At 28.0% G+C, this 24,075-nt stretch overlaps 2 protein-coding genes across 2 annotated transcripts; one reads left to right on the top strand and one right to left on the bottom strand.

Annotated features, from left to right (window-relative positions):
- The first annotated feature begins 18,752 nt into the window (after positions 1 to 18,752).
- LOC149518074 (zinc finger BED domain-containing protein RICESLEEPER 2-like) lies at positions 18,753 to 21,080 on the top strand. Its single transcript, XM_089763739.1, has 2 exons — positions 18,753 to 20,740; positions 20,834 to 21,080. The coding sequence occupies exons 1-2, from the start codon at positions 19,489 to 19,491 to the stop codon at positions 20,881 to 20,883; spliced, it is 1,302 nt and encodes a 433-aa protein (XP_089619865.1). The 5' UTR covers positions 18,753 to 19,488; the 3' UTR covers positions 20,884 to 21,080.
- A 149-nt stretch (positions 21,081 to 21,229) lies between these two features.
- LOC111277739 (uncharacterized) lies at positions 21,230 to 23,710 on the bottom strand. The gene is made up of 5 exons (XM_022864148.2): positions 23,277 to 23,710; positions 23,052 to 23,129; positions 22,818 to 22,917; positions 22,376 to 22,518; positions 21,230 to 21,620 (listed from the first exon to the last, which is right to left on the bottom strand). The coding sequence occupies exons 1-5, from the start codon at positions 23,613 to 23,615 to the stop codon at positions 21,411 to 21,413; spliced, it is 870 nt and encodes a 289-aa protein (XP_022719883.2). The 5' UTR covers positions 23,616 to 23,710; the 3' UTR covers positions 21,230 to 21,410.
- Positions 23,711 to 24,075: the final 365 nt, after the last annotated feature.

Here is a 24,075-nt window from a genome sequence, read left to right as displayed (position 1 = left end):
TTAAGATATCTACATGTCACACCTATTTGGCTTTTTTGTCTTTCATCTTTTTTTTAATTAAATATATTTTGTAATAAAAATTGATAAATAAATATGGCAAAAAAAAAATTTTTAACTTGCGACAACATGTAGGTATTATGCTAGTAGAGTTAAAAATTATTGTTTGTATAGAGTTTAGTTTAATTATTTTATGTAGCAATTAGGTGGCATTTAATTAATCTGTAATTTAAATTTTAATACTTATAATTTTTAGTCCATCTCTTTTATAAAAAAAAAAAAAAGAAATTATGTTTATATGATTATGTCGTAATGATTTTGAGAATCGCTAAATGAATTTATGTCGTAATGATTATGAATTTTTAATACGACATAATGATTATATGATTATGTCGTAATGATTGGTTATCTATTAAAACTTATATTTTTAATAAAATTTTAAATTAATTAAAATTTATTAAAAACATAATTTTTTTGTCTGCGAAAAATTATTTGAGTTCGGGAGTTGATTACATATAGAAAATGATTAACATCCTCATAGCGCACGTTTAAAATTATACCAATTAATTATTTGTTATTTTTTAATAAAAACTAAAATGGTCTTAATTTTGATATTTGAAATTTAATTTCTTTAATTTTCTTCAAAAACATATTTTTTATTTTTAGTAAGTTAGAAAAATAATTAAGAACCTTATATTGAAAAATTCTTAAAAATATTCAAATACTCTAACAATATTAAAAGGAACTATATAACTTAAGAAATTTTTAAAAATCGCTACTCGAAATTCAAAAATCCTATCATCGATGATTCGTACTTATTTTCATAAAATATGATATCTATAATTTTAAAAACAAATAGCATTTAAAAAAAACTCATTTTTATGCCATTTATAAAAAAAAAACGAGAAATTTTTATCAAAAATTAATTAAAATACTTCAATACATTGACGGTATTTTAGATAGATTTTCTTACCTAAAGAAACTTAAAGAATCACTACTTAATTTTTTTTTTAATTTCATCTTTGGAGATTTTTCATTTTTTTTAATTATTAAAAGTCATGTAATAATATAATTATCTACAAATACATTTATTTCAAAAAAAAAACATTCTTATTTATTAAAAAAATTGTTCAAATAAAAGAAAATAATTAAGAAAATAAAATTTTTTGTATTGAAAAGAAACTTCAACATATTTCAATACTTTGACAATTTTTAAAAGACTTTTCTTACCTAAGAAACTCTCGGGAATCACTACTCGGATTTCCGGAGTCCTATCATCAAAAATTTTATTTACTTAATTTCATTATTAATATTATCATTTATAAACAAATTCATTTTCAAAAGTATATATTTTCATATAAAATTATTCAAATTGAGAATAATGATAAAATGAAAATCTTTCATATTGAAAAGAGGCTTTTAAATATTCTAATACTTCAATAATTTTTAGAAGACTTTTTCTTACCTAGAAAATTTTCGGGAATCACTATTCAGATTTTTTGAAGTTTTATCATCAAAAATTTTTATTTGCATTTAAAACAATGTAATGCAGACAATAAAGTAGAATATGCATACAAAAAATATAACACTTATAATGTTTTAATCATATTTAATCACTTTCACAATATCACTAAAAATTTGAAAGAAACAAAACAAATAAAATTTTTATTGAAACTTTTCTTAGATACCCTGATATTTTGGTGATATTTTAGAAAAATTTTCTCACTTAGGGATTTCTTATCTACTTTGTCTTTTCTTACTTAATTAATTATATTTTTTATTGTAATTTTTAAACTTTAATTATATCAATTTCATTATTAAAAAAGAGTCATTATACATTATTATTGACAACTATCAAAACTTTAAAAAAATAGAAAAATGAAACTTTTTGTATTGAGTATTTTCGTAAATACTCCATCACTTTGTAATACTTTTAGAAAAATATCATCACTTAGACATTTTAGAGAATCACTACTCGAATTTCTTTAAAATATCATCCTCAAAAATTTCATTCAATTTATTATTAATAAATGAAGAACAAATTTGCATTTAAAAAAATTAAGGTGCAAAAACTAAATTGCGTAAAAATCAAAGTGAAAATTGAAATTTAACTAAACTAACAATGAAAGGAAAATGCATGGGATTTAAATCATAATCATATTTGTAACAACATTAGAGAAATATAAACGATGATATAAAACCTACATAAAAATAAGCCTTATTGTAAAAATTTCAGCATCTTTTCAAAACTTTGTAAAGTTGTAAACAATCCAAAAAGAAGAATAAGACAAGATTTTTAGCTAGGTAAAACAATACTATTAACAAGTGAAAAAACCAAAATAGAAAAAGAAATTCTAGCTTTCCCATAAGTATTCATCACACCATAAAGACCAATAGATTTAATGAATATCTAAAAAATCAATAACCAAGTATAACATAGCATCAAACAAATTAACTTGAAAATATATTGACCACAACTTCCATGAAGTCAAGCCAAATATGCAAATGGCATGTAAAGAAAAAGAAAGCCAATTTAGTCAACACTAAACTATATAAATAAAAATACTATAATAGCTAAAAATAACCAAAAAAAAAAAAATTGAATCATGTCGCATGAAAGAACAAAGATAGTCAACTTGAAACCTTTTCTACCTTGGCTTACTTTCTCTCTTTCTTTTTTGATAACTTTCTCCCTATTCTTTTTGGCAACTTCCTCTTCTTTCTTCCTTTGGTAGATTCTCCTTCAACCCATTTTTTTTGGTAGCTCTTTTCCTTTTATTTCTCTTTTCTCTTTCTCCTTCACCTCTCATATTTGACTTTTTTCTTTTTTTTTAGTAACTTTCTTCTCTTATTTTTTTTACGTGTTTGGCTTTTTTTTTCCACCTTTTCAGCCTTCCAAACTTTGACCAAACTCCACAATTAGTAGACTCTTCCTTTCATTTTTTCTTTTCCTTTCTCCTTCTTCTACTTTTTTTGGCTAGCCTTTATATTTTTTTCAACAATTTCCTTCCCTCTCATTTTTTACGTGTTTGACTTTTTCTTTTTCCACCTTTCCAGCCTTCCAACCTTTTTCTTATAGCTTTTTCTTTAACCAAACCACTCAACCCCTTTTAATAGTTAGCTCCTAAAAAAAGATTTAATTTTTAATTAATATAGACCCTCGGATGAGATTTCATCCGAGGGTCAAAGCTTATCTTTTATTCTTTTTAAGGAACCATCTTTCACCATTATATCAAGATTAATAAAAGATCCAATGGTTCACATTATTCACTATAAAGTTTAGATTTTTATGCCCTCCAAACATATGAAAAGATCATTTTACTCATAGTACAAAATTTTTAATACTTAGGTCATTTTTTTAGAAATCAATGTTCTCATGCTCATTTTTGGAATTTTAAACCATCAAAAATCATGAAATATTATAAAATTGAGATCTGAAAAGTTTCATAAAAATTCGAGCACGAAAAGATCAAATTATGAAAATATCTTTTGGGGGTATTTTGGTAATTTAGCATTTTTGGGGGTACTGTTATGATTTCAAATGCACTAAAAATCATGAAATATTATAAAATTAAAATCTAAAAAATTTTATAAAAATTTGAGCTCGAGAAGATCAAATTATAAAAATACCCTTTATAGAAGTATTTTGATAATTTCACACTTCCTAGGGTACGCTATGATTTCAAATGCACTAAAAGTAATAAAATTTTATGAAATTAAGATCTAAAAATTTTTATAAAAATTTGAGTTCGGAAAGGTCAAATTATGAAAATATCCTTTATAAGGGTATTTTGGTAATTTTATATATTTTTCAGTGCAATAAAAATTTTTAGTATTTCAAAAATCACCAAATTTAATTTTAAACCACATTAATTTCACTTAGACTTTGAACTTTGAAGATTAACCTTAGTTCTATTCATTTTTATCGAATTTTGTGTAATTTTGACTTGAGTTGACTTTGAGGTTTACTCGTTTTATTTATTCTTTATTTCTCATGCATCCATGTAAAAAATATCATCCATATAAATCTCATGCAAAAGAATTTGACAGTAATCACACTGGTTTCTTTTTTCTTTGTTTATTAGGCCTAAATTTCGATGCATTTTATGGGCTCTTTAAGGGATCTTTTTACGAGCTTTAAAAGGGTTTTGTTCAAACATGATAAAAATATTTTAGACAAAATTCAATGTCTACGAATTGTATTAGAATTTTCAAGTATTTTTTTAATGTAAAAAAATAATAATATAGATGTATTTTAACTAATTAAAAGAATTTTTGTTAAAGATAGAGTGTGTATAATAGTTCATCAAAAATTTTATAATATTTAAAATATTTAAATTTTTAATAAGTTTGATATTTTATTTCTAAAAGTCAATGAAAGCTTTTTTAATAAAAAAAGTGTTTAAATTATAAAATAGTTTTCGTTACTTAAAGTATTATATCAATTTTATATGAGAAAAAACTATTTAATTATATTAATTTTATAATCTTTTTTATTTATTTTTAATTTAATCAACTATGCAATTATTGAAGTTATGCAACAACCTATAAATAGGCTTAAAATGCATGGTCAATGCATTAAAGAAAAAAAAAAGAGAAAAATCTCTAAAAGGAGAGAGAGAAATAGGTGTTCAACAATTAGGGTTTTTGCTTGGGATATTTTAATAAAAAATAATCATAATATCTTGACCAATCTGAGATTTTTTGGTATATTTCCAAAAAGCAAACTTTATTATATTGCTCTAATTATTGTGAATCTAAAGCAAAAAAAAAAAAAATTAAAAGATTATACTATTGAAATTTACCTATTTCTTATATTGGATTCTTCTCATATTTGTCCCTATGGTTTTTCCTTCGACTCCATAAAGTTTTCACATAAAATTTGATATTCTTTTTATTTTTCTACCGTATTATTATTTGTTTGGTGTAAATCTTATTTTATCTCAAAATTAATATTGCCTAAATCAAACCATCTAAATCTTGTAAGCATACCTCCACTAAATTGGCAATCAATTTATTCTCTCCCTTGAAAAGTGAAAGTTTTCCACTGTGAAGAGTTTTCTCTCTAAATGAGGTCTTCCTAAGTCATTTCTTTGATTTTTTTTATCTTTTTTAGTCTTGCTAAATTTTCACAATTCTCTTTCTTTTTTTTTTTTTCTTATGGTCAATTGTGTCTAAAGTCGAATCATTTCTTAAAGCCAAGAAAATCAATCATACAGTAATCTTAGTAAACTTAGTAAACTTATGTTTTATTCAAAACTAGCAGATTTGGATTAGGGTTTCTATTAGGGAATCCAGAGTAATCAAATAGATAGAATCTGTTATTCTATCCATAATCCATTGGTCTGTGGTTCTTGATTAAAAGAGTAAGAACAAGGGAAGCATGGAAGATCTAATGATTAATCTGAAAAAAGAAGAGGTGTAAACTGATACACCAGTGAAACACATAGTAGTCAAGAGGATTCATGCAAAAAAAAAGGCTAAACAAGAAATGTGTGATGAATATCTTTAGTGAGATTTGGTCGATAAGGACAGCTAGGTTCATAAAGAGATAGGTATGAACAAATTTAATATATCATTTAATTTAGAAATATTATCGAATAGGGTAATTGAAATAGGACCTTAGTCAGTAATAGGGTTTTGTTTTAACCTTAAAAAATGGAAGAAAAAGTTATTAGTGGAAGAAATAAACTTTAAGTGAATAAGCTTTTAGGTACAAATCCATAATTTACCTCGGATGAATGAATGTTTTGAAAGAAGCTTCCTAGGAATAAGGGTGGCTTTAAAGGTGGTAAAACCATTACTGGATGGCTTTTAAGTTTCAAGGAAAAATAAAGAGAGGATATGAACGGTGATAAAGCTTGAAAAATCATTGGACTGGTGTTGCAATTATAGAATGTTAGAGCATATGGATAAACATTGTAAGGACAATAAGGGAAGAGAGTGAGCAAAGAGAGAGGTTAGAGATTTTATAAAAGTGGTACTTCTAAATATAAGAGAGGCTAAAAGAAAAAGAAAAGGGTTAAGAATAAAAGGGAATTAAAGGTGGCACATGAAAAGAGAGAAGGTGATAAAAGCATGAAAGAAGAGTTATAAGATAAAAATAAGGTTGTTAAGAAGGGAGAAAAAATAGTTATAAAAAAACTGGTTAAAAAATTAATAAAATAGTTGAAAAAGTAATACAAGAGGGATAAAAATAAAAAAAGTAACTGGAAAAAAAAATATAAAATGGATGAGTAGGGTAATGATAGATAAGGAGGTAAAGGGAAAAAAAAACAATAAAGAGACACATGAAATGCAAGAAAAATTGAATTTGTAGGGGAAATCTAACTTGACTTTAAGAAAAAAAATAGAATAGGTGTAATTAAGGAAAATTTATTCTACTAGTCCTTGTAAAATCATATTTGAAGACCCAAAAAATGAAAAGAGAAACCATAAATGTGGTGTAATAATAGGTGAACATCATAATAACCTTTTTCTGTAAGAGAGATTAATCTGACAAACATGAAAGCTTATGAAAGTGTTTGAGATATTATGTATATTGTAAAGCTACCATCAGAAAAGAAAAAAGAGAAAAAAAAGAGAGTACAAAAAAAATGAAAAAAAAAGATAAGCCCAAAAAAAAATAATAGTAACAATAAAGATCTAAACTTGAAGTTAAAAAAAAGGTTTGAAGAAGAAGAAAAATAGGAAAGTTAAAAAAAAAAAGCTAGAAGGAGTAAAAGAGATGATAATCTTAAGAAATATAAGTAATAAGGTTGCATTAATAAAAAAATAATGAAAGAATGATGAAAAAAAAGGTAATGAAAAGAAAAAAGAAAATGAGAGCAAGGAATAAAAGAATTATAAGGGAAGGTAAAAAGAAAAAAAGTGTCAAAATTTTGTTTAAAGTTTCAAAAGGGCTGAATGAAATAATGGAAAGTAGTTTGGAAAAGATTGGGGTAAGTGAATGGATAAGAATAAGAGTTGAAGGTTACAATGGTTGGCCATAAACAGTTACCAAAAAGTAATGATTGCATTATAATGAAACTATCAAGGAATAGAGTCAGCCCTGACAATTCAAGCACTTAGAGAGCTCAAGAGAAAGTATGACCCAGACATAATATATCTACTTAAAACAAAGAATAGAATGGAAAAAATGGATAAGAAAAGATAAATACTAAGGTTTGAAGAATAAATATATGTAAACCCTTAAGCATTAAGTGGATGACTAATATTGTGGTGAAAGAGTAGTGTTAAGTTAATAGTGATAAAAGAGAGAAAGAACTTGATAGATACAACAATGGAATGTGTGAGTGATGAAATAAAAGTGAAAGTTTTTTAGATTTATGAAGCACTGGTGTTTGAAGAAAAAAGAAAAGCATGGAATCATATAAAAGAAAAAATGCTCAATATTAGTGGCCCATGGTTGTTTATTAGGGATTTCAATGATATTGTGAAAAAATAAAAGAAAGAAGGAAAAAAAGAAAAAAGTTATTAAAATGGAATATTTTAAAAAAAAGCTTAATTTTTATAGTTTGAATGATTTAAATTACAAATGACATATGTTTATATGGTTTCGAGTTAGAGAATGAAAAGTAGTGAAAGGAAGATTAGATAGGGAAATAGCTAACATGAAATGGAGAGTGAAGTTTTCAAACACCCAGGTGCTCAATTTGGTAGCAAAAAAGGTCTAACAATTTAACAATTGTGCTATATGCTGACTTTAAGAAGAAAAAAAGGGTGTAAGAGATTTAAATTTGAATCAATCTAGTTGAATATAGAAGAATGTAAAAAAATAGTTGATGAAGGATGAAGATTGCAATGCCAAAGGTTAAGAGCTTTTCAAGTGGTGCAAAAATTGAAAAACTATAAAAAAAAAAAACTATTAAAAGAATGGTGTAGTAAAGAGAGAAACAATAAAAAAAGAAAGAGAAAAAATTAAAAAGCCAAATAAATGGAGTACAACTGAATATAAGAATAATGGATGAATTCTAAACAATAATAGGGAATAAGGGAAAATTAAAATGGGTATGGGAACAGAAGGAAAATTATTGTCAATAAAGGTTAAAGGTGAATTAGCTGAGCTTGGGTGATAAGAACACAAAGTTCTTTCACCAAGCTATAATACAAAGAAGGCAGTTCAATATAATCTTTAGAATAAAAAAATAGAATGGTAAGTGGATAGACAAAGAGGAAAAGATAAGGGATTGTTTTAAAAATTTTTATACTGAGCTATTTACCAGTAAAAGGAAGAGAGAATGGGAAAAGGTATAATAACTAGAAAGGTGAATGAGGCTTTGATTTATGAAATAATAAAAATAAAAATAAAATAGGTTGTTTTCCAAATGAGGTCCCTGAAAGCACTAGGACTATATGGGTTTAATGGATTATTCTATCAAAATTTTTAGAAGAAAATCTATAAAGATGTTGATAAAATGGTTAAAAGCTTCTTCCATTATAGGAAAATGTTATAAGAACTCAATAACATTGACATATTAATTATACCAAATGTCAAAAGGCTGAAAAGTATGTTAAACTTTAAGCCAATAAACCTCTATAACTATGACTATAAGATTATATCTAAGGTACTGGTGAATAGATTAAAACTTTTCCTAAGGAAAATAATCACAAAAAATTAGAGTGCTTTTATAGGAAAGAGGCAAATATAAGATAATATTCTAATTGCTCAAAAACGGTTTCATCATATGAAGCTTTGGGAAAATGGGAGGAAATATGTGATGACTATGAAGATTGACATAAACAAAGTGTATGACATAGTGGAATAATGATTTCTTCAGACAATTATGACCAAACTTGGCTTTGATAGAATTTGAATTGAATGAATTATGAAAAATGTTAATTTAGTTTCTTACTTTGACTATAAATGGAAAACCTAGTAAAAAATTTTTTTCTTTTAGGGGTCTTAACAGGGAGATCCTTTATCTCTTTATCTTTTTCTTTTAGTAATAAATCTTTTATCTAGGATGACCCAAGTAAGTGCAAATGAAAATAGAATTATAGGGATTAAACTAAGTAGGCACTGTCCTATGCTATCACATTTATTTTTTATTGATGATTCATTATTTTTTTATTAAAGCAAATATTAATAATTGTTAAAAAATTTTGATATTATTCAGATGTATTGTAAAGCTTCAAGTTAAAGAGTAAGCTTAAAAAAGTTTAATCTAATCTTCAGCAGTAACATACCAGAAGAAATCAAACAAATGATTAAAGATTGTAGAAGAATTAAAGCAGCTAACAATATGGGGATTTATTTTAGGATCCAACTGGTATGAGGGAAAACAAAGACTGAGGTATTAAAACACATTAAAGAAAGGATAATGGCAAAACTTAAAATATAGAAGCAAAAGACTTTGTCAATGAGAGGTAAGAAAATTTTAAAAAAAGTTGTTACATACGCAATCCCCACTTACACAATGTCTTATTATAAGTTTCCAAAAAAGACATGCAAGGAGTTGAATTCTATTATTGCAAACTTCTGGTAGAGGTAAAGGGAAGTGACAATAAAATCCATTGAAAAAATTGAGATAGGCTTACAAAGTCAACAGGGTATGGTGGTATGGGTTTCAAGGATTTTAAAATGTTCAACTGAGCATTGTTGGCAAAACAAAGCTAGAAAATGTTGCAAAGCCCAAATACATTATGGGCAAGGAATTTCAAAGGGATTTACTTCCTTCAAAGTTTAATTTTGGAAGCTACAAAAGAAGCAAGAGTATCATGGCATGAAGCAACATACTTGATGATATGGACTTTCTCAAGGAAAATTTAATGTGGCAAATAAGGTATGGGTAAAGTATTGGGATATAGAGTGATTGTTGGATCCCTAGATTGAAAGAAAAGAAGCTGACGAGTTCAAGAATTGGGGATATAAAAGTACTAGTGAAAATGAAAAAGTTGATAAACTATGAAAGAAAGGAATATAATTTAGAAAGGATTAAGCCATTGATAAGTAGGGAAAAGAAATAGATAATAAAATAAATTCCTATAAGAGACCAAAATTGTAAAAATGAAGTAATATGGGCAAAAGAGAAAAAAAAGGTTTAAATAGTAAAATTAAGGTATAAAATATTAAAAAAGCAGTAAATTACAAATAAGGAACAAGACCTTTAAGCTCATATGTGGTTGATGAAAAGGTTTGGAAAGTGATATGGAGACTAACAGTTCCTTGTAAAACAAAGTGTTTTTGTAGAAAATTTTTACGGATACAATTCTAACAAACTATAAGCTGTAGAAATGAAAGTGTAATCAATCCCTTATATGCAACCTATATAAGATAAAGGATGAGATAGTGTAACATATATTGTTATAATGCGATTTGACGAAGGGAATGTGGTTTGAGGTATGTTATAGGTTAAAAATCAAAAAATAAAAAGTTATATATTTAGATAAATAAGTTATGTAAGTGTTAAACCAATTGTAAAAATGAAATAAAAAGAGTATATACATAAAGACATGTAGGGCATGTACTTGCTGGATGATTTAAAAAACAAGGTGTGAAGTGGTGGTGATGGGAAAAAGGCTAATATCATATATAGCAATATAAAGAGCTAAAAAGGCTATTGTAAAATGTAGTAAGGTACATAAGGACCAATATAAAACAAGAAGGCTAGTGGAGGAAAATATAATAAAAAGAGAAGATGAATGGTTATACCCAGAAAATGGGTGGTAAAAAATGAATCATGATGGAGCATTTACAAAAAATAATAGAAAGGTAAGGGTTAGAATAGTGATAAAAGATGAAAAAGAAAATATGGTTGATGGGATTAGAAAGCAGGTAAAAGTGGGTTAAGCAGCAGGGCACTAGCAGTAAAAACAAGATTGAAGTTGGTAGCTACTAGAAAATTTCAAAAAGTAATTGTGAAAATGGACTTTAAAGTTTTGTATATGCACTTTCAAAGGACAAAAAAGAATTATAATTGGAGAATAAAACCAATTATAAGAGAGATTATGAAACTATAGGAACTACCAAAAAAAAATTGAAATTGGAGAAAAGACAAGCTAATAAAGTTACAAACAGGGTGGCCACATAGTCTGAAATAGGGATGGGTAGTTTAGGTTGGCTCAAGTATCTTTCATCTTCATTGTTGAAATTTTAAGCAAAAATGGTTTACCAACTCCACATTAAAGCAGGAATGAGGAAGGATAGTGTCGTAATGGTTTTGGAGCTTCTTGACGAATTTGAAAACAACAATAAAAATAGAGTCACCACTAATTTTTTCTGGCCACGCATGATTGGTCATCTATTAGAACTTATCTTTTTAATAAAAATATTAAAATTAATTAAAACTTTATCAAAAAAATAATTTTTGGACTTGTAAAATAGTTTAGGTTTAGGAATCCATTACACGTGAGAAAAAATTAGCATCCCATAGCACTCATTAAAAATGATACCAATTAATTATATGTTATATTTTAATCCCGACAAATAAAGGTCTTAATTTCGGTGTTTGAAAATAGTTTCCTTGATTTCCTTTATTTACCATAATTTTGGTTTTTTTCCTTTTTATTTATTTATTTATTGTTATTCTATTTTATTTGAAAAATAAAAGTTAGAACCATTTTATTGAAATAATTCTTAAAATATTTTAATACATTGATAACATTAAAAGAACTTTTCCTCATATAAAGATTTCATAAGTATCGCTATTTGAAATACCTTATAATTATATCCTCGATGGCTGATATTTATTTTTTATAAAAACAAAGACATGCATATGATGCAAATAATAAAATATTGATGCATGCATTTCATTTTTTCTTCAAAATTTTTTTGGTTTTTGTATCATTTTTTTACACATTTTTTATTAAAAAAAAAGAAATTTTTATTGCGTTGAAAATTTTTTATAAATATTATAATACACTTTTAGTATTTAAAAAAAATCTTCTCATTTAAAGATTTTTTAAACATTATTACTCGAAATACGTTAGAACTTATCATCAGATAAAAAGTTTTTTCCTTCATTTTTTTATTATTTTCATTAATATTTTTTAGTTATTTATTTAGCTTTAGTTTTTTATTTATAAAGAAAAAAATTTTTCATTGTATTAAAAACTTTTTTTAAATATTCCAACATACTGGTAGTATTTACAAAAAATTTTCTTACTTAAAGATTTATTATGCATTACTACTTGGAGTACCTTAAATTCATATTATCGAATAAAAATTTATTTTCTCTCTTTTTTATTATTTTTAGTTTTTATACTTCACATAAATTAAAAAAATACTAAAAAAATTAGTAGCAAAAAAAAAATAAATAAAAAGTAAAAAAAATACCTAAATCAGATCGATCAACAATTTGGTTAATGGTTCTAGTTGGTTCACGCGTTCTAGATGCAATTCAGTAGTAGCTCAAGTGGTTCAGCAAGTGGTTTAAGGGATTCTGGCCAGTTTAAAGGGTTCAATCAAATTGGTCTAGGCTAAAGAAGGAAGCAAGTCATCGAGTTAGGTGCATAGATCCCAGGTCGAGTCACGGGTCTACACAGATCCCTCTACTACTCAAAACAGCATGTTTTATCCTTTTTTTATAATATAAAATGGCCAAAAAAATTTTAATTCACTTTATCCCTTTACAAAAAAAAAAAAACTTTCAGTTTAAAAAAATTTTCAGAGCCTTTTGCCATAACCCAAAATCCCATGCCTTGCCACCATTATTGGTGATAAAAAATTTTCTAAAAAAATCACAAAAAATTCCCCTTAGCCTCTCGATTATGAATCTAAACTCCTTTTCTTCCAAAACTTCCTAAAGTCTCCTAAATCAACCTTTAAACTTTGGGTCAAAAAACCATTATTTTGGTTTTTTTTTTTTTTTATGTTTGCATTAGGTTCCCTACTCTAAGGGGTTGTGGTTTTTTTTTTTTTTTTTGGTTATGTTTATTTGGTTTTCCAATAAGCTTGAGAGATTTTTTTTTTTTTTGGTATTTGGTCGGACATAAGCTTTTTTTTTTTAGTTTTGTTTGTTTCTTTTTTGATAGAATTTTCCCTTTTTTCTAACCTCCCATTTTTTATATGCCATTAAGCTTAATTTATAGAGCTTAATAGGGGAACAAGCCCACATTTTTCAATCATAATCCATGCTGTAAAGGAAATAGTGGTAGTGGGTAGTTGTGACTAGTAATTTGTAGTTACGACTAGCAGTAGGCAATTCAAGTTAGGTAATGATAGGTGAGTATGATGGCGCAAGTAATTGGGTTGCTAGTACCGTGCACAACACACACTATAATTGGTTTATGTTTTTTTTTTCTTTATTTTTTTATATTTAATATTAAATTACAAAACTATATAAATAATAAAATAAAATGAAAATAAAAGTAAAAAATGAAAAATAAAAATAATAGCTTTTTTAATGGGCTTAGGCAAAAAATGAAATTAGGCCCAAGTGATTTTGTTATACCAAAGAAATTGGAATTGGGCCTTGACTAAATAAAGTTTGGGCCCACAAATACCAATATCCATTTAATTTGAAATTGGCCTTAGCCTGTATAACCTCAGATAAAAATTTTAAAGTGCATAATTGAACCCAACAAAGCCCAACAAATTTAAGGCTACTCAATAAAATTTAGGCCCAACTCAAAAAATTCAGATAAAATTAGGTGTCTACAGATAGTTATAGATAGAGTTTTTGTTACAAGATCTCTTAATCATAACTAGCTTGATGGAAATGTAAAACAAACAATGTAATAAGTTTACTATAAATGAAGTCTTTCAATGGCCAAAAAAAAAAAAATCCCATGAACATTATCATGTTGTTTTGTATAATTTTTTTAAGGGCTCAATAATTGATGTCAGACCTATTGTAGCATCTTAAGTCAATAGTAATGTAGCATCTTGGGATGGAAGTATTATAACAGAAATACCATCACTATAGCTACTAGACATTGTAGTTGTATTGGCAATATAGCAATACAACACTGTAACATATATTATGAATAGTAGTAATTCGATACTGTAACAAGTGGTGAATTTTTTTTCGATTGTTGCTTGAAAATATGGAAGGTGACGTGGGTTTTATGGTGAAGTTTAAGCTTCAAATTCTTTAATTCAAATCCAACAATGGAAGATCACTTACTATAAAGATTTATATAAACCAATATTGGATGATTCTACCAAATCGAAAAAAATGTCAAATGCTGACTAGTAAAAAGTTAAGCAAAAAAAATTGGTCACAATTGAAAAATGGATGAATATTAGAGTATTTCATCCGTAGCATAAAAAATAAATACACTTACCAGTTGAAAAAAAATTAACAATAGAAGAAGATTGTTATAAATAAAGTTATGTTTGTTAAAAAATTTATACTTTACAGTAAAAGAAGGTACAATCTATTATCGAGCATTTGAGTAACTTTCAAATTTTGTTTAATTGAATAAGTATTATAGAATTCTATATAGATTATGAAATAAAGGCATTAAATTTTTTTTCAAGTTCATTGTCAAAAAAATTGAGTAATATTGATTGTGACTATTATTAATTTAGCTTTTAATGACAAAATGGCTTTAGAGATGAAAAAAAATGTTTAATGAAAAGTAAGATAAAAAAATATTGACTTCGAAAATCAAGCCCTTTGTCACAAAAAACATCAATAAAACTAGCCAAGATAATTAAAAATACAATTAATAAAAAAATTAAAATGACATTTTAAAGATGTATCAATAGAGCTATTTTTTCATCAATAAAAATCATATTATAATATCACATGAAAAATAATAAAAAAAAAAGTTTAATTGTTTGACATTTATTTGTATTTTCTTAAAGTTTTTGTCAAAAGATTACTTTTATATAAAAAAAAATGTGACAATAGTAGTTGTATTAGGAAAATATTTAAATTTTGAAATCAATTTGTAAATTTAATGTTAAATTTTTTTTTTTTTGGAAAATATCAAATCTAACTCTATTGAGAGTTAATGCTGTAAAAAAAATTTTCATTTAACTCAAATCACTTTTGTATTATTATGGTACGTCGTAATAAGTAAACATATAAAAAAATAATATTCATACAACATTGTTTCATTTTATTTACTTCAAAAATATATAATCCACAAAAACTAATTTTTAATTATCATTATACAATATTTTTGAACAATTTAAAAATAAAAATTATTACAAACATACAAATCAAATGCACAATATTAAATTTAATAATTGAAAATATCACATTTTGTTTAGGTTTAAAATTTTAAAATTATTTTTGAGACATTGATTTTTTATATTATTTGGACCCAGTTTAAGTCTAAACTTAAAAACCAATTTTTCTTTTATTATTTTAAGTTTTTTATTATTTATTTTTATAAGTTATTTATTTTCATTAGTAATTTTTATTTAATGATTTATTTCTTATATATCTTTATTTATTTCTCAATTTTCCTTATTTTATTTTTTAAATAAAAAAATAATAAAATAAAATGAGAATAGTTGAAAAAAGATGTGGATAAGGTTGAATTTTTTAAGGATATGAATTCCTTCAATTTAAGAGTTTGGTACCTAAATCAATTTTTTTGTTAGATATATAATACGCTAATAAAATCTACAAAGTTTGATTTTGGGTGAGGATATGGATGAAATTCTAAAATTATTTTGAAGATAGTTTTTTAAAATAAATTTTGATTGAGTTGAAATCCTTACAAGTTGAGACTAAGCTTTTATAAATACCCTATAAGTTTATATAATAAACACAACAATCACAAAGAAAATTTTGAGAGTAAAAAAGTTTTAGATAGTTGTAAGTTTAAATTTTAAGTCTTTTCCAATTCTAGATGATTTTTGGGCAAGATTTTTAGGCTCTAGCATTTTTTGATTGCAGTGACATTTTTCAGTAAACGTTAAAATTTTTTATGGGATTCTAACAATACTTTTAGATTCTAATAATGATTCTTAGTTTTTTCAAGCATCAACTTGTTTCGATCTAACTTAAGCATCAACCTGATTGCAGACTAGACTCATAATGCCAAGATCCAACAACCAGCATCTCACAAGTCTCAAGTTAGCCTTGCATCAAATTGCCAGGCTGTTATTTGTTTCTATAACTAAGTCATTGTCAACCTTAAACCAAGTTGTTGAATTTTTTTTTTGTAATTTTTAATTTTTATTTAATTTATTTTATGTTAATTTAATTTATTCATTTTACTTAAATTAATTTTTTTGTTAAAAATATTTTTTAAATAAATTCATAAATCTTATCAAATTATTAAAAGATATTCTTAGGTTTAAAATGTTTTTCAAATTATAAATCTTAAAACTATTAAAAGATTTCATAATAAAATAAAATTAAAAATGTTTTCAAATAATTCCTATTAAACTATTAGATAAGTTAAATCTCGAGTTAAAGTCAAAGATATCGAATCAAGTTTGAAACTTATTTAAAAAAAAATAAATTCAATTAAGTTGTTGTGATGATGTTATAATATTTTTCACGTATAATCATATTCTTAGACTTAGTTTTAACTTCGTAAATTAAAATCTATTGTTTCAAAAATATTCAAATCAAGTTTGAAACTTCTTTTTAAAAATAAATAAATTCAATTAGGTAATTAATTACATATATAAAAAAAATTAGTAACAATTCCTAAAATTATGTCTAATGATAAATTCACGATCTTACACGTAATAGCAATAATTAAAACATTGAAAGGAATTTTAACAAAAAAGAAAAATACACAAATATTAATTATTTATATAATATAATAAAGTCGGTTGTAGCATTTTCACAAATAATCCATTAATAAAATCGCTGTCAAAGAATTTACTATTTAACCAAATCAATTTGTAATATTGTAGGTTGTCGTAATACATAATCATGTGAAATCGGACAATTTTTCATATAGAGGGCAAGCGTCCAGTATCCTCAACTTCCATCACTATAAAATATAACCAACACAGCTCTATTTTATTTATTTTATAAATATATTGCTTTCAAAGAAAATAATTCTCAATTATTATTATATAATATTTTTGAACAGTTAAAATAAGAATTATTATCAACAAACAATTACACACATAATATTCTGCACCAAAAAAAATTACACACATAATATTGAATTTAAGAATTGAAACATGAAAATGAATTTCAACAAAAAACATTAAAAAGAAAAAGGAAACACAAAAATATTATGTAAATAATATAATGGACTGTGGCAATTTTAAAAATAATCACAATTAAATCGTTAATCAAAATTAAATAGTTAAAATTATTAAAATTATAATTTTATTTTAAATTTTTATTAGTATTAATATAAGAATTGGATCAAAACGTAATTAATTAAAAATAATATAGAATAAATTGTTAATTAATTATAATACTATTTTTTTATAAATATTAAATAAAAAATAATTAAAAATGACAGATGAGATTTTAAAAATATAATGAATAATTATATCTGTTTTTGCTAGTTCAAAATTTTTTTATATTGGTACTTATTTATATTGCAAATAACAGATTATATAATTATAAATTATTTATAGATTAGAGTCCTAATAATATTTCTTCATATAATTTACAATTTAAACAATAAGAAAAGCTTTATGAAATGAATTTACACATTTTATCGTTGAAAACTCCTAATTAAAATGGTTTGATTGAAAAAAAAAAAAAAAAAAGTAATGGCGCCAAAAATTAAATTTAATAATTTATCTCGAAGGCGCCAAACTTTGAAGTTCGGTTATAGAAACCGAACTCACCGAAGAACACGAGACAATCTCATTCGGTTCGGTACTTCCGATTTACGAAACAAGTTCAATCTTTTATTAAATTATTATAAAGTTGTAAGAAACCCTAAAAATATTGTCGGGTCAGGAATCCGAGACACTAAAAAGTTAATTGAAGTTTATCTTTATTTTTCCATCGTGCTTGCTTCCTTTCTCTGTCGACGCTCTCAATATTTTCTCGGTAGTCTTTCGTGGTCAACCCATCAACAGCTCTTCTCCTTCTGAGTTAGTTTTAAGGTAAAATTCTCATCTGGGTTCCTTTTATTTTGTTTATTTTCTAGCAAATCCTGTTTTCTGGTTGTTTTTGTCAAAGAAACCCAAATCTTTTGTTTGTTAGTCTATAGATTTTCCCACTGTCCCCTCATTTCCTTAATTTTCCTTTCTCACCTTCCCTTCAATCCAAATGAAATGAAATATCAATTCATTTCTATCATGTTTGTTGTCGACCTGCCTTGCTTTTTCGATACTTAACAGCTCATTGTAACCCTTTCAAACCCCAACTGATCTTTGAACCTGATGTGATGATTGAAGAACTCTAGTGCAGACTTTTTTGGAGTACGGATGAGGAAAAGTAGGTGATCTCTAGTTTCTTCTTGATTGTTACAACAAGGCATGTAGAAATTTGGGACCTTTTGACCCTAGAACTCAATCTCTGCAACGTGGGCAGTTTATCAAGTATTGCCATCCGATCAATGATGCAATATCTGTTGGGATGTGAAACTGCAGAATCAGTATGTGACAATTGAACCATGCCTTCTTATGTCATATTATTACCAAATGTATTCTGTTTTGAACCAAATAATAGTTCCGTACAACTGATAGCTTTCAACTCCTTTAAAATGCTACATACAGCAAAATAGAATATCCTGTTGTATATATTGATTGAATTACACATAATCTTTGCAACTTTTCATTTTAATGGTGGTTTACTTGGAATTGTTAATCGTTCTATTCACCAGTACTTGAGGGGTTCATTGTTCTTTCCTGCAATTATTTTCTTATTCATGCATAAGATCTATTAACGAACTGAATCAGTTAGTCAATCAACATTCACATAAAAGATTAGCTAACCAATCAACATTCACATGAAAGATTAGCTAACCAGAAACAGGATTTTAAGGCTTTAGAACAGATATTGTGTAATTAAATTTGACTAATCCAGTTTGATGAGACTCTAAATGTTTGTTACTTGGATTATATGAATTGTGTTATCTTTTAATTGAATAGGTAAATATGGAAGACAAGGATTCAGATATGCAGGATACCGAGCCTTCAGTAGAGAAAAGTTTAAATTATGAAAGAGAGCTCATTCCAGATGTACAGAGTAGCTCTGATATTCCTGAAATTGACCATGAATGTTTTAGCGTGGCTTTTACTAAGATGTTTATAATTGATGAGTTGCCTTTTAAGTTAGTGGAGAGTGAAAGATTCAAAAATTTCATGAGTGCTATCAAACCTAGGTTTCAATTACCCTCACGCACTACACTAATCAAGGAATGTTATCGGGTCTACATAGATGAGAAGTCTAAATTGAAGGAGCTGTTACGCAATGTAGGTTCCTGTATTTGTCTCAGCATAAATACGTGGACTTCTGCACAAAGCCTTTCTTATTTATGTATAAATGCACATTTCATCGATGTGGATTGGAAGTTGCATAAAAAGATTTTGAACTGATTTCCAATGACAAAGGTAACGAGATTGGCAGATTAGTTGAATTGTGTGTTTTTCATTGGGGAATTAAGAATGTGGGCACAGTTACAGTGGAAAATTCTGGTTCAAATGATGTTGCCATGCATTATTTGAGAGAGAATCTTCATAGGAAGAATTATATTCTTTTCGGTGGCGAGTTCTTCCATATTAAATGTTTGACTAATATCTTGAGCTTAGCTGTGAGAGATTGTTTAGATGAAGCACAGACATCATTGGCTCGAATTCGTGATGCAGTGAAGTATGTAAGAAGCTCTACAAGTCGAGCTGAAAAGTTCAAGTGTTGTATTGTAACAGAAGGAATTACTTGTAGCAGTTTTATTTGTTTAGATGTTGAAACTAAATGGAATTCAACAGACTTTATGCTAGATTCTGCATTAAACTTCCAGAAGGCATTTGAGATGCTCGAAGAGGATGATCCAGAATTTGTGAATGCTCTTGCCGATGGGGCTCCCACCATTCACGATTGGAATAAGGCACGTGCTTTACTCAAGTTTTTGGAGATATTCTGTAATGCTTCTATGCAATTGTCAGGTTCTTATGTTACATCCAGTTTGTATTTTCATCATGTTTGTTTCATTCAAGGTACTTTGGATGAATGGGCCAAGAGTTCAGAGGAGTGCCTTCAATTGATGGCCTTAAAAATGAAGGAAAAGTTTACCAAGTACTGGGGCAGCATAGATGAAATTAATTTGTTTCTGTTAATCGCAGTGGCATTAGATCCACGTTATAAATTGAATTTTTTGAGATTCGGCTTAACTCAAGTCTATCCTGCTGAGCCTGAGAAAATTGAAAGTTTGATTAATAAGGTCATTGATACCATGAAAAGGTTGTTTGATTATTACAAGAAAATTGACTCAACAAGTTTGAATACAAGTGCTAAGGCTCAAGATTCGTTGAAGATGAATGTTGATCAACCAATTGGAGGTGGTCCTAGAGTTGTGAAATCTCTCAAACTTGAATGGAAGAGGTACCGGGAAGAACAGGAAATAGCTCGACGTGAGTTGGAACTGCAGCAATATTTGGAGGATGGTTCTGAGCCGGTAGAAGAAGATGAGGACTTTGATATTTTGTCTTGGTGGAAGACAGATGGTCGAAGGTATCAAGTTCTTTCGAAGATTGCTAAAGATGTTTTCAGTATCCCTGTTTCAACCTTAGATTCTGAATCACCTTGTAGTTTTGGAGATCTTGCACTTAGCAAATTTCATAGTTCTCTTACTCCAACAATTCTAGAGAGTCTAATTTGCGCAAAAAGTTGGTTTCAAAGTTCACCACTACCAAATCAAGTCGAAAAGGACATGGAAGAGTTGAAAAAGCTGGAAAACCTTGACTCTGGTAGCCATTTATCTGTCTTTTACCATTGATATAAATTATTTTAAGGATTAGTATTAAGTTTACAGCTCCAATTTGACTGACTTTTTTTTCCAGTTATCGAGGATTTGGAAGCTGCTGGGGGACCTTCATCTTTCCAGGATTGACCTTTCATTTCATAAGGTTCATTTATTTTGAACTCTGTCTAAACTATCTGGTTACGACATTGTATTGGTACTTTTAATTTCTTGTGGAACTTTGTTTCCCTATCGTTGTGTTAGTTTCCATGCAGACAAGGAAATATTTACGTTAAAAACTGTTTGAAATCAGTGTCCGATCAGATTTTATGAAAATTCTCCTTCCTGAAACTATTCCATTGAAACTTGCTTGCTCTTTTTTTTTTTTTTTAGTTCAAACAAGGCCGTAGCCTAGGAATAGAGAAAGGGGTTGCAGCCTTGCAGGTGCTGGGATTTGAAAAACTTGGGATTCATTAAAATTCATTATTCAGGCTGGTTAGAGTTTCTGAAAACCCATACTGGAACTGGGATTCATTAATCTCCTTAAGGTAGTTCTGAAGGCACCGTTTTTGTTGTTTCGAATATCTGCTTTTGATATTCAATATTACAATCAATTACATTATATATAATTTTATCAATGCTACTAATACATTATGTGAGCTCTGAATCCGAAATCTCTATTCTGGCTTGTGAAGATGATGAAGGACGTACAATGAAGCAGATGACAGGAAAATACAAACAGAATAACTAAGTAGATCCATACCAGTGGCTATTGTCACCATCTTGCTTCTTTCAAACATCTTCACTAAAAGAATCATGACTATAACATGTCCCACTTTAGTTTTTAGTTCATCCAGGGAACTTATTTTCATCCATTTTGGCCTCTCCTGCGAACCGATGATGGTCAATTATTCAGTTTATCACTTGAGAAGTGGACTACGAATTAAGAGCTAACAGAAAAATACAAACAACGGAAAATGCAAAGATTTTAATAAGACTTTGTAGTCGCAAGTAATCATCAATGTGTGAGGCACTATAGACTATAGATATTACTGATTTATTTACTAAGGATTCAATTGGGTGGTTCGTAATATAGGCTCTGATGATATTAAAAATAGACGATGAAATTAGATGAGATTAGATTTGTAACATAAAAATTAGAATCAGCGGCGATATTTTACGTTAGGATACAAACATTTTTTATTTTTATACTAAGATAGACGACTGCCCAATTGTTTACTAGACCCTTTTCTATCCCATCTGTCATCGGAGGATGATCGGGGCAATTGCACCGTGGGATGCTATCCAAATGTATTTGGCTGGAGTTAGCCCAAAAAGGAAATTTAGATTACACCGCGTCGGAGAATCCAAACAAGCACTAAGTTGAGATCAGCTTCCACCAGAAGGTGCAAAAATAAATGTGGAAGCAAAGGTTGATCCTGGCCCTTAATGGGTTAAGATTGTTTTGTGGTTTTCCATTGAATATAACATGTCCTCGAGATTAGCAGGGTTGACTGGAATATCGAGATGGATATGACCGTGCAAAAAATGGAGCTATTTGTTACAAGGTGAAGTTACAGTACTAGAGAACGGTTAGCTGAAGTTAATAAAGCAGTACTGGTTGGGTTCTGAAGGGTGTTACCTTCAAAGCAAACATTCCAAACAAGGATGAGCCTTTGAGGGCACGATCAGCAACGGCGGGCACATTTGGATTCACATTACTAATGAATAATCCATATAAGCCCATACCAAAAATTAACATGACTGTCCCAGCAAGATAAACATCTGCAACATTACAAATTATAATATCAGTTCCTTTGCCATTTGGCACTGGGAAGCCTATGAAGTAAAATAAGAAGCCAAAAATATGGGAAAACTACTTGAGGCTAACCAAGTTCATGCTAGAGAAAAACTGAAAAATTGCGGGGTGCTGCAAGTTAGCACATTATTTATTATGGCATTGACAGAACTTCAAGTGCTTAAAAGGGAGCAAAGAAAACAGTTTCAATGTTTGAAATAAACTGAGACAGGGCTTCAGATAAGGTCAAAACAATCTTTTTTCAATTAACTTTTGGAAAACTTACCAATTGCTTCAACCAATCGAAGAACCATCTTCCCTGAGTGAATCCCTTTAACACAGCTTGTCCAATAGATTTTGTAAGCATCAACTATGTAAACACAGCCCTGCAGATGGTCAGAACTAATCGGTAAGTATATTCAGTTAGACATGAGACATGTTTTATCTTTAAAATAAGAGGAAATTTTTTTGCTTCTCCTGCAATATTTTTAAAAGATAGATTCTGGGAATCAGAAAGTACATTTAGAAAGCATAACAGTGAACCGGCCAACGAACCTCCAATAGCCAGAAGTGCCAGGAAGCGGAAGTCAAAAATTGCCTGCAGATCAAGAAAAATTTTGTCTATAAACTAATATAGGCTTCGGGAAAACTAGTATAGCTCATGAATTCTACAAATAACAGAGCTGAATCTTTAACCAAAAGGGCAGCGGAGTGAAGTAAACAATAACCAAAATTCAATCAATACCTTTTCAATGTTGGACTCAGTGGAACGAGCAAAACCAAGGAAGAGATTACCATTAGGAGTGGTTAGTGCATAGTTAAAGTTGCTAGGATCATCGGGTCTTGATGATTCAATAAAGGGTTTTGGATGTTGAGTTTTAGATGACAAAGTACTTTCACTACTTGAAGGAGGAATTGCTGCTACTGCTGGAAGTGATGATGATGATGGTTCAGAAGAGGAGCTTAAAGTAGCAAAATTAGGGGAACAATGATGACGGCGGTGGAAATTAGTGGTTAAAGGGCGGCGAGTAGTGGTGGAGATGAAGAGTGGATGGCTAAAGACTGAAACAGAAGAGAGAGCCATGGGGGAGAGGGAGAGAGAGAGAGAAAGAAAGGGGGAGATTTTTCTTTGGAGATTTCAGACAAGACGGGTTTTATTGTGTGGGTTTTCTTTGTTGGGAGTGTGTTGCTTCGTAGGTTTTCATGAGTTGGAATCAATTCATGGATGGCGGGTAGTGGAAGATAACGGTAAATTACAAAAGTTGGTTGGGCCTACGTAAAAGGTTGAGCACTAGAGGCTTTAGCACAGCCTTACATTGGTAAAATGGCTGATTTCCTTTGTTTTTTTGGTGTTATTCAATGATAGTTTGGACTTTGGACCAGTTCTCACGAATTCATACATATACATGAAAATAATAATACTCACGTGTTTGCATGTAAATAACAGATGTTAGAGATGTGTGGCTAACGAACCCAGAGTGTACCATGCAGTCCCTTAAGAGGTGGCATATAATAGATATGGAGTTTGAATCTTAGAACCTGTA

This window comes from Durio zibethinus, chromosome 7, assembly GCF_047325235.1.
Source record: "Durio zibethinus cultivar Kanyao isolate XHJ-2024 chromosome 7, ASM4732523v1, whole genome shotgun sequence".
In the NCBI taxonomy this organism is placed as follows: domain Eukaryota; kingdom Viridiplantae; phylum Streptophyta; class Magnoliopsida; order Malvales; family Malvaceae; genus Durio; species Durio zibethinus.
The sequence above is the reverse complement of the archived record's forward strand: the minus strand, read 5'-3'. Positions and strand labels throughout refer to the sequence as shown.

Excerpts from the sequence above, each read along its gene's own strand:
- LOC149518074 (XM_089763739.1), top strand. The coding sequence starts at position 19,489 with ATGCATTATTTGAGAGAGAATCTTCATAGGAAGAATTATATTCTTTTC. Across the intron at positions 20,741-20,833 it reads GCTGGAAAACCTTGACTCTG|TTATCGAGGATTTGGAAGCT; the intron begins GTAGCCATTTAT and ends TTTTTTTTCCAG.
- LOC111277739 (XM_022864148.2), bottom strand. The coding sequence starts at position 23,615 with ATGGCTCTCTCTTCTGTTTCAGTCTTTAGCCATCCACTCTTCATCTCC. Across the intron at positions 22,918-23,051 it reads CACTGTTATGCTTTCTAAAT|GGCTGTGTTTACATAGTTGA; the intron begins GTACTTTCTGAT and ends GACCATCTGCAG. Across the intron at positions 22,519-22,817 it reads TCGATTGGTTGAAGCAATTG|ATGTTTATCTTGCTGGGACA; the intron begins GTAAGTTTTCCA and ends GTAATGTTGCAG.